The sequence below is a fragment of the Saccopteryx bilineata genome, chromosome X, assembly GCF_036850765.1.
Source record: "Saccopteryx bilineata isolate mSacBil1 chromosome X, mSacBil1_pri_phased_curated, whole genome shotgun sequence".
NCBI lineage: Eukaryota > Metazoa > Chordata > Mammalia > Chiroptera > Emballonuridae > Saccopteryx > Saccopteryx bilineata.
This window is the reverse complement of record NC_089502.1, coordinates 28690130-28701176: the sequence shown is the minus strand read 5'-3', so window position 1 is coordinate 28701176 and position 11047 is coordinate 28690130. Positions and strand designations below refer to the sequence as shown.

General features: G+C 39.1%; 1 protein-coding gene across 1 annotated transcript; it reads right to left on the bottom strand.

Moving 5' to 3' along the window:
• Window positions 1-950: 950 nt before the first annotated feature.
• On the bottom strand, window positions 951-6587 carry C1GALT1C1 (C1GALT1 specific chaperone 1). Its single transcript, XM_066249550.1, has 2 exons — window positions 6432-6587; window positions 951-3845 (listed from the first exon to the last, which is right to left on the bottom strand). Exon 2 carries the CDS (start codon window positions 3837-3839, stop codon window positions 2886-2888), a length of 954 nt encoding a protein of 317 aa, XP_066105647.1. The 5' UTR covers window positions 3840-3845; window positions 6432-6587; the 3' UTR covers window positions 951-2885.
• Between the last annotated feature and the right edge of the window lie 4460 nt (window positions 6588-11047).

Sequence of the window (11047 nt, the reverse complement as noted above, 5' to 3'; positions counted from 1 at the left end):
TCAGAGTAACCTAACTTGGATCATCTGGTACCTAGTCTCCAACTTAAACATTCTAAAAATACAAGTATTTTATCAAAAAAATGCATTACAGAAAAATCTGGGCATTACAAACCAGATTGACACATAACTGATCTTTTAGCTACATGAAAAATAAGTCAATGGGTCTCATCTTTAAATTGCTCCAAATCTGATGTTTTAATTTTGAGATGATCTAGTCACTGAACTTGTGTAAGGGATGGCCTGGGCCTTGCAACAAGTCCGGCTGCAGTTTCCATTGTATTCAACACAATGAGAAAGATAAATACAACTTGTAGAAGAAACTTAAGTGTTTTCCTCATTCATATCTCAGTCAGTGGGTCTCACAGTTCTGGAATTAGTTATACCTGTGGTGTCCAATACAGTAAACTGTAGGGAAAATACCTGTGTTGGGCTTGCTTGCTTGCACTTTGATTAGTGCGTAAGCACGTGGCAGAGCCATGTGTGCACAGCCTATGTAAGGCTATAGGGGCTTTCCCTCAGGGCAGATTGCTTGCCCACCACTGTGAGGGGCTGCTTTGTTATTCTTATGGCTTGCTGCCATAAGAAGTGGTTTTCCCCTGGCCTTATGCTCATCCATTGAAATAATCTATTAAATGGGAATGGCCCACCACTTTCCAGCTCTGCAGTTTCTCTGCTCAAATTCAATGTGAACCTGCCTGGCCTTGGCTGCTGGCATTACAGTAACCATTAGCCATATGTAAAATATATTTACAAACATGATTGATTTCCATCAGAACTTCATTCTTCCCAACGGTCCCCCCCCCCAAGTAACAAAGTGAGGTTATAGTTTCTGACTGTTGAATGCATGGTAATCAAATCTGTAACGTGACCTTAGTACTACTATTTTCTATGTTACAGATTCAGATTTTATCTACAAGACTGGACACAAATAAGTTCAAAGAGACAGCATGTTACTTAAGTAACATTTTATAAAGAAATACTTTTGTATAGAAATACAGAGTATCAGTTTGGTTTAAAAAGCAATTGTTACTTAAACACCCATTAGGAAATAAAACAATGGAATGCAGTGTAATGATATACTTATTACAGCTATACCCTCATACACTATGTACTGGTGTTGGGGGCAAGGCGGCACCTATAAACTGGGTGTTAGTGAGATACTGCCTGTCATTGGACTCACATTGAACATGATTTGATCCATCATAACTGCATCTGAGACAGCATATTAGGGTGCTTGATAAAGGGTTTTTATTATTTTTCAAAATTAATAACCCTTAATTTGAACCCCAAAAGGAAAAGAAGATAAATTAAAACAAAAGATTTTTACACACTACTCTGATGATCAATAATTTGAAGCCCAAGGTTCTCTTTAGGAAATTTTCTTTCTGGTTTGCAAAAGCTGTGGGAAACCATTAACATCACGAGCCCAGTTACAGGAAATATATATTTTTTGTGTATTTTTCTGAAGCTGGAAATGGGGAGGCAGTCAGACAGACTCCCGCATGCGCCGACCAGGATCCAACTGGCACGCCCACGAGGGGGCGTTGCTCTGCCGCAACCAGAGCCATTCTAGCACCTGAGGTAGAGGCCACAGAGCCATCCTCAGCACCCGGGCCAACTTTGCTCCAATGGAGCCTTGGCTGCAAGAGGGGAAGAGAGAGACAGAGAGGAAGGAGAGGGGGAGCGGTGGAGAAGCAGATGGGAGCTTCTCCTGTGTGCCCTGGCTGGGAATCGAATCCGGAACTCCTGCATGCCAGGCTGATGCTCTACCACTGAGCCAACTGGCCAGGGCCGGAAATATTGATCTCTAAAATGTCATGGTCTCATGCCCTATCGGGGCTTATGGATCTGATTTAATATATCACATGCAGGCCCAATTATAGTAGACAAATTGTATGGTAATCCAAGGTGAATGGTGAGGATAAGTCTTCCACATGAAAAAAAAAAAAGAGTTGGATATGGTGCAACCATGAACATGGGAAAAATTTCAGAATTTGAACAGGTAAACAAAACCAGAAAGGACTTAATTCAGGTAGGTGAAACTGCCAGATTGCCAAAAGAAGTTTTTCAAAGGAAACTTTCACAGAACCTATTAGACCATCAGGAGTAAGTAAATATCAACTGTGATATATTTTTTATCCAAGCCACAGATGAGAGCTTAACTGGGAAACAACAGTTAAATAATATTATATTCTTCATAGTCACCAATCCAATTCCAGTATCTACACAGAGAAGTACAGAGAGTTACAATGAAATTGTGTATGCAAAGAATGCCATGAGATTAGCTCCCAGGAAAAATTAAACTCTGTAAGTAATTGTCACTTATTCTCTCAAGGACAGATTTCAATTTCCACTTTTTCATTGACTGGGTACATTTCCTTTGTCGCTTGGTTGTATATTTTGAGAAAGCAAATTCATTGGCACTTGTAGAGGCTTAGAACTTAAAGTAACATTAGAAGTGATGGAAACACAGCTAACAGATTAATTTAATCACAAATTCACAACTAGTGATTCATTTGCATATCTTAGAAAGTTAAAGATATGGTAAATTTTTTTAACCAATCAGAAAAAAACATGTGCCACAGATTTCAAATGTTCATCATTTACTATTTATCACATAAACATATTTAATAATATATGCTTTATATGCAAAATTATTCTTAATACATTTCCTTCTAATATGTTGGATATTTTCATGTTTTAAGGAAAAAACCCACCCTATTTAAAAATGTATTCCTAAGTTTTAATGTGTCATTAAACCAGTGTCACCAAACTGAAAAAGAAAAAATAGAAACATACTGCTAAGTTGGATATATAATTGTTATTACAAATAATGACAATACATGTCGTATACAGTAATGACATATATCCTCTCATTTCACTTCTCAATCATTGTCGGAACCATTTGGAGGTAAGAAAACCAATGCATCATTGAAAATATGCCCAAATGCCCGAAGTCGGTACACCCCATACATCATCACATGCATCTGATTAGGAGTCAGTCCATTAAAAGTAACAGCCATATCTGAACAACATCCTTCTACTACCAGGTTGGGTTGATTATTCATTGCTTCTTTAATTAAAAGCCCAACAGATTTGGTATTAAATACATCTTTTCTTTCAGAATCTTCTGCATTTTTTGCAAACACTCCACCATATTTCAGGCAGACTGCTAGCTGCTTATCTTCTGATATCTTCCAAATCATCCCTCCCTGTTCAGGACACTTTTCAGGGACACTGAGAAGGCTGTTGAGTCTTTTCATTGATTCTATACTTAAGACAATTCCTCCTTCCACATTCACATATTCAAGGTCTCCAGATTTTACGGTGTGGCCTAGATAGAAAGGTTGTGATGGATCCTTTTTTAACAAAAAATACTTTAAGTTTTCAATAATGGCAAATGTTGAGGGGCGTGCAAGGAAGAACCAGTTGTACTGGCCTTTATATTTATCAAAGGCATATTTGTAAGCTTTTCTCATCATTAACCACATGTCATTTGTTTCCATGTTGATTGATTCAAACACTTTAACAGTTTCAGAACTGAAGAACTCCGCTTTGTCACAGTGTTTGGTCCACGTTTCCCTCACTGCAGCCCAAAGACTCACATCTTTGGGTTTCACGAGGATGATACAGTATACTCGAAAGCTCTTACTGAGCTCCATGCGCTCATTCTCTGAAATTTTCAAGATATCTTCTTTTTTAGGAGCTTGTATGTGATGATGCTCATGAGACATTCTATTTCCATAACCAATCCTAATGTGTCCTAGCATAGTGATCAAGGCACAGAAAACGCTTCCCAGCATCACACCCTTCAAAAATGAACTGCTTTCAGAGAGCATTTTTTCCTATAAAGAAGAAAAAAAATCCTTAGGATACTTAATAGAAAAGTATTAGTCTAGTGCAGTGGTTGGCAAACTCATTAGTCAACAGAGCCAAATATCAACAGTATAACGATTGAAATTTCTTTGGGGAGCCAAATCTTTTAACTTTTTTTTTATTTTATTTTTTTATTTTTATTTTTTTACAGAGACAGAGTGAGTCGGAGAGAGGGATAGACAGGGACAGACAGGAACAGAGAGAGATGAGAAACATCAATTATTAGTTTTTCATTGCGCGTTGCAACACCTTAGTTGTTCATTGATTGCCTTCTCATATGTGCCTTTTCTGCGGGCCTTCAGCAGACTGAGTAACCCCTTGCTGGAGCCAGCGACCTTGGGCTCAAGCTGGTGAGCATTTTGCTCAACCAGATGAGCCTGCGCTCAAGCTGGCGACCTCAGGATCTCGAACCTGGGTCCTCTGCATCCCAGTCTGACGCTCTACCCACTGCGCCACCAAATCTTTAAACATAAACTATATAGATATGTACATTTCTTATCGAGGTAGCGCCCACACGTGGTATTTTGTGGAAGAGCCACACTCAAGGGACCAAAGAGCTGCCTGTGGCTTGCGAGCTGCAGTTTGCCGACCAGGGGTCTAGTGGTTTGTCCTGGTATTCCTTGTACACTTATATTTTGCTCTTAATATTTAAAAAAGGTTCCCAGGTTTGAAATCAAGTTAGCTGCACATAGTACCAAGGAGTCTAAGAATCATTAGCTTCCAATTTATACTGTTCAGTAGAAACTAGAACTTTGCAGCAACACCTCTATGAGGCAGAATTTTTCTGGGAGGCTATTTTTGTATTTCATCTATGGGGATTTAATTAACCAAGTACTAAATCAAAGAATTAATCTGAGAAACAATGTTACACAGGTTACCAGTCCATAATTCCCTTTAAAGGAATTTTGTTTCACAAGCTTGCAATACATTATTTAAATACCTCTGCAGATATACATAGACCTTTATATCAAAATCTTAAATCGATTTATTTAACTGATGGCTGCTGTCCTTAGGTGTTTTCAGTACATCTAAAGCAAGTTTCTTGAGAATGACACCATACATGTTAGTATTCACCCTATTGTTCCTAAGACTGAATTGTTTCCAATAATTATCCCAACTAATTGATGTAATAAAAGCGCATAGTGAAAATAATTATTTGCCTAAGAACTGAGTCAATATAGGCATACCTGGGAACCCTTAATGATCATTTTTATTTATTCCCAAGATATTTCCTTATTCTTTCAGGAAGTGAAATGTGAAAAATCTACACTTGTATTTCAATTAGAAATGAAAAGAAAAGCAAACACTAAATATAGCTGATGAGATTTTCCGAATCTCCTCTATTTTCAGAAGGAATGGTCTACTTAGCTACTGAGATTTTCCCTTTGACTTTTAAAGTTGAAAGGGTTCTTAGAAACTACCTAATGTCATTTCTCTCATTTTACAGAGAAACAGAGGGTTCAGAGGGTTTGGGTAACTGACCCAAAGTCACACAGTTCGTGGTAGAACTGACTTAGAAATCAGATCTCCTTACATCAATTTAATGCTTTTTCTATTACAGAATAATGATCTCAACAGTGTTTTCACCCATATCTTCCAGAACTTAATAAACAAGTTACAAAATAACTTTGTTTTCCTGCAAATGAAAAATAAGTGGGATTTGTTAACCATAATTGATATTTTACAAACATCACCATACTGCTATAAGGAAATTGTCCCTTGATTTTCTTCCAGAGGAAATGGACTTTGACTTCTACTAAAATGACAGATGTGGAATAATTTGGCAGCTGTAATTCCTTATTGGGTGTAAGAGGTGGGGAAAGAGGCAGGACAGTTTTCTTGTGTCAAAGAAATTGGTCAGTAAACATAGTTCTAAGAAGGAAAAGAGAATTGACAGGAACCAAGTTCTGCTTAATATTAGAATTGGAGATATACTCTAAAATTGGTTAAGACAAGATTTTTGCATTTCATATTATGCAATTTTTATTATTTCTGGCCAATAAATAACTTACACATATCTCCCAGCTTGATAATGGCATATGTATGTAAGAATTCTTCCTGATGGGGATACTGCTCATTTATAACTTATAACAATTATTCTAGGGGATAGATCTTTTTTTTTCATTAGGGGAGGCAGAAAAAAGTGACACTGGAGATGCACATGATAGGGTATCTGGTGCAGAGGAAAGGGAAGCAAAACTGCATAGGGGCACAAATGAAGTAAAAAGTGCCTGAGTGGTTTCTGAGATGCATCTTTTTAGGTAAGATAGTTGGGGTGGAATATGGAAAAGGGAAGAGGGTGAAATGGAGACCAGAAGTGAAAGGGATGTCCTGGTCAACTCAAGACCCCATTGTACGGCCACGGAGGGCCTGCAAGAAAGTGGCTCTCAGTCTCTCCCCCTCCACTACCCCAAACACGCCTCCCACTGCACCTGCCCGGGCGCCCCGTGTAGAGCATGCTGGAAGTGGGCCAGGCCCAGGCCATCCCCAAAAGAGGGGCGAGGGAGAGCCCCTCCAGGGGCTGCTCTGGATGCAGGCGATGCCCTGGCACTCACCCACGTCTAGAACGACTCAGCGGTGGAAAAGCGCAGCCCCGCGCGGCTTTCCTCTTACGTTCGCGCGCCCCTCGGCTACGCTCCCGGTGGGGCTGCTCTAGATGCAGGCGGTGTCCTCTCGTTGGTGTCGCTAACGGAGAGGAGGAACAGGAAGTGGACGCCGCGAAGGCACGGGCAGCGGGGCGGGGCAAAGGAGCCCTAAGTCAGGCGGAGCCGCCGGCTGCGCAGAATCCTGCTGCGCCGCGCGCAGGCAGCACAGCTTCACTCCTCTCCTGCTCCTGAGGTCGGAGGAGCGCGCGTCCTGCTGGCGTGACCCACTCACTAGTCTGTACCCAGTGGGATCACCCGAGAGGCCTGCTTGCCTGTTACCTCCTAACTAGCATTGCTCATTGCAACTCTAGTGTCACATCTTTCAGTGGTTTCTTTAAAGCATTCCGTCGTTATTGCACCTTTCAGTTAACAGTAATGTTCTCAACCCAGGACTCCTGTAGCCCCACTGTCTGCAATCCAAGCTTGTCTTCACTGCGTCCTTTCGTATGCTGGGGAAGTTACTTCACCTCGCTATGCCTCATTTCCCTTCTTTGTGAAGTGCAGAAAATATCATTGGTAGTGCTATCTCATAGGAAATTAAATGAAATAGTGCATGTGACTGTCAGCAAAAGACCAGGCATGAAGTAAAATTCATTAATGTTGGCTATTATTTCCATCCCTGTATCACTAGCATTTAGCCTAGTGCTAGCATGGAGTAAACGATACATATTTGGATAATTAATGAGTGCTAGAGCTACAGATGAGGAACCAGAACCAGGATAAGGCACTTCCTAAAGGCCACAGAGAAATGAACAGCAGTGGTGGGAATAGGACCCAGGTATCCTAATTATATTTGCAGAGCTCTCTTTCTTCTAAACATGTTATCTGCCTTTTAAACTTTTTTTTCCTTTGTGAGATGGATTTTTTTTCCCCAAAAAGCACAAATTCTTAGAAGTATTTAGAAAAGTGTCACTAGATTCCATCCAAACAACATTGAGTGGTGACTTACTCAGGCCTGAGTTCCTAAAGAAATATAAAGAGACATATATTTAAATATTGGCAATGATCCAGTTTAGATGAAGGTTTCAAGAAGCACTGAAACAATGGACAAATAGATTTCAGGCATTTACTAAACATTTGCCCTCTGCTCCACCATCCCGGTCTTCATGGAGCTCTCAGTGTAGCCTGGAAGAAAGACATTAAACAATTCATTATAAATAATTATAATGGTGTTATTGTATTGTTTAAAGGAATATAAAAATGAATCTTTTTATTTTATTTTATTAAAAAAATTTTTTTTTGTATTTTTCTGAAGTTGGAAATGGGGAGGCAGTCAGACAGACTCCCGCATGCGCCCGACCGGGATCCACCCGGCATGCCCACTAGGGGGCGATGCTCTGCCCATCTGGGGCGTTGCTCTGTTGCATCCAAAGCCATTCTAGTGCCTGAGGCAGAGGCCACAGAGCCATCCTCAGCGCCCCGGCCAACTTTGCTCCAACGGAGCCTCGGCTGCAGGAGGGGAAGAGAGAGACAGAGAGGAAGGAGAGGGGGAGGGGTGGAGAAGCAGATGGGCACTTCTCCTGTGTGCCCTGGCCAGGAATTGAACCCAGGACTCCTGCACGCCAGGCTGACACTCTACCACTGAGCCAACTGGCCAGGGCCAAAAAATGAATCTTAGTACTGGAAAGGAATTTAAGTCTAGAGAGTATTTCACTGTATTTTGTTAAATAATATGTTGTCTATTTTCACATAATGTATAAATATATGTATATAGTTAAGTGAAACAAGTTCCAGAATAATGTGTATAGTATGATTATACTTTGGTGAAGACAAACAAAATTTTTTATATGCACACATATTTTTGATTTGTTTGTAATAGCAAGGACAGTTGTGGAAGGTTTCTCAGCAGGCTGTTAGTATTGGTTACATCAGGAAGTTGTGATGTGGATGATTAGTTTTGTTTTTATATACCTTGTATGCACTGTTCCATTGTTATACCAAGCATTATTTTTGAATTTGAAGAACAGCAAATAAAGGGACCTTTAATATTAGAGGGACAGAGCTCTGGCTTGGTTGGTTAGATCATTGTCCTGACACACAAAATTTCTGGGTTAGATCCCCTGTCGGAGCACATACAGGAATAGACTGATGTTTCTGTCTCTCCCTTCCTCTCTCTAAAGTTAATAAACAAATAAAAAAAGACTTCAAAAATAAAATTTGAGGGACAAAATAGGTAAGAGGAAAATATACAAATAAAAATACCTTTTAAAGAATGAAATCTTAACCTTTTGTGACAGTATGGATGGACTTAGAGGGGATTACGCTAAGTGAAATAAATCAGACAAAGACAGATACCATATGATTTCATCTGTATGTGAAATCTAATGAACAAAATAAACAAAGTAGAAATAGACACATAGACACAGAGAACAGACTGACAGCTGTCAGAGGGGAGGAGGTTGAGGGCTGGGTGAAAAAGGTGAAGGAATTAAGCAGTACACATTTGTAGCTACAGAATAGTTATAGTGATGTAGACTACAGCATAGGGAATATAGTCAATTATATTGTGATAACTATGTATGGAGTCTGGTGGCTACTTAAAGGAGCAGGTGACCACTCTGTAAACTACATGAATTTTTAGCCCCTTTACTGTACATCTGAAACTAATAACAATAATATTGAATGTGAACTAATTGAAAAATTAAATAAATTAAAAAGGAAACCAACAGATTAGGTAGAAAAAAAGTAATTCAAGGAACAGAAAATTTGGAAAACCCAATTAACAGTCTGTGTGCTGTATCTAACACAGAAAAAAATAGTACATAATTTTACAGGGAACATTTATAAAAATTACTCTATGTAGCCCTGGCCGGGTAGCTCAGTTGGTTAGAACATCGTTGCAATACTCCCAGGTTGTATGTTCAATCCCTGGTTATGGCACATACAAGAATCAACCAATAAATGCATAATAAGTGGAACAAAAAATTGATGTTTCTCTCTCTCCCATTCTCCCCTTCTTCTCTCACTAAAATCAATAGATTAAAAAATAAATAAGAACAAAAAATATATTGTGAACATACCGAGAAAGCTTTTTATTAAAAAAATTAGTCTATGTTTTATGCTATTTTATAAAGGAAATGTTAATTTCAGACAAATTTACAAAATGCAGTAGAATATTGAAAACAGACAAAATTATTATCCAAAAGAAAAAAAAAACTTTTAAAGAGTGCAGAGAGCCAATCTTTCCTTGTAAAAAGGGAGCAAAGAAGGACAAATAGAAATGACACTCAGAATTCAGAGACAGTGACAGGGAGGCAATTTAAATTGCATCTTTTATCTAGTACAGGGAGGTATACCAAACTGGAAGTATTGCTACAAGGTGCTCTGAAACAGAACAAACCACAGAATTTTCAGTACCAGAAGCATGGTTAATGAGAGTGTCTAAAAACTGAGTTTTTTACTTTTAGAGTTTAAGTATACTTAGCATCTGAAGTGAAGTTAGTGAGATGATTGACTTGTAGTTAGGTGATTGCATTTTTAAAACACAATTTCACATTGTAGCCCTAATTTAAAATTACATGCAATTAATATTTATCAAAATTAAGAATATTTATACTGTTTGGCCCAGCAAGCCCACTTTTTGTTATCTCTCTCCAAGAAATTAAAGCACCAGAATGTAAGGCTAAGTGTATAAGGGCAAATACATTATTTATAATAGCAAAAATGGGGAATATCTATCAATAAGAGAATGATTGAATTAATTATGCTGCATCTGTGTAGTGGAATATTAAACATAACAGTTCAGGAACCTGCATAAACACTTCACTAAACATAGTAAGCTGCACCTTGTGCTGGGGGGAGGGTACTTTTGAGTCCGGCTGCCTTCATGTACCCAGTAGGTGAATCAAAACTGCTTTCAAAACTGATAACACAGCGTTTTTGGTAAAGCCCTACCGCCAAGTACATGTATTATTCAACATGAGAAGTCATTATTTTCTAGTAATTGGCAATTCACTTGCATATGAGCTCTCAAAATTTCAAAATGACTGCAAAGGCCTTTGGGAACTGAACATGGCTTTCTACAACAGTTCACTGGAATAACAAATGTTGAAGAAAATCTGAGGTGGGTTGTTTTCTGCATAATCTCTTTTCGGAGGGTTAAAAATGTCTATGTTTACTAACATTAAATACCTGTAGTATATGTACCTATTCTGCCCAGAGTTCCACAACTGTTCATCTTAAATAAAAAAATTCCTGTGTCTGAGCAAATTCATTATTGTTTCTATTTGAGCACAGTTTGGTCCCTAAATGAATCTCATTTGTGGGTTCAGACATAGCCGTGCTTACAATCTCATTTCAAAATTGTTTTCTCATTTGATGGCCATCTGAAATCTTTTATTTTTAAAAAATCAACAAACCTGGCCCTGGCCGGTTGGCTCAGTGGTAGAGCGTCGGCCTGGCGTGCAGAGGTTCCGGGTTCGATTCTCGGCCAGGGCACACAGGAGAGGCGCCCATCTGCTTCTCCACCCCTCCCCCTCTCCTTCCTCTCTGTCTCTCTCTTCCTCTCCCTCAGTGAGGCTCCATTG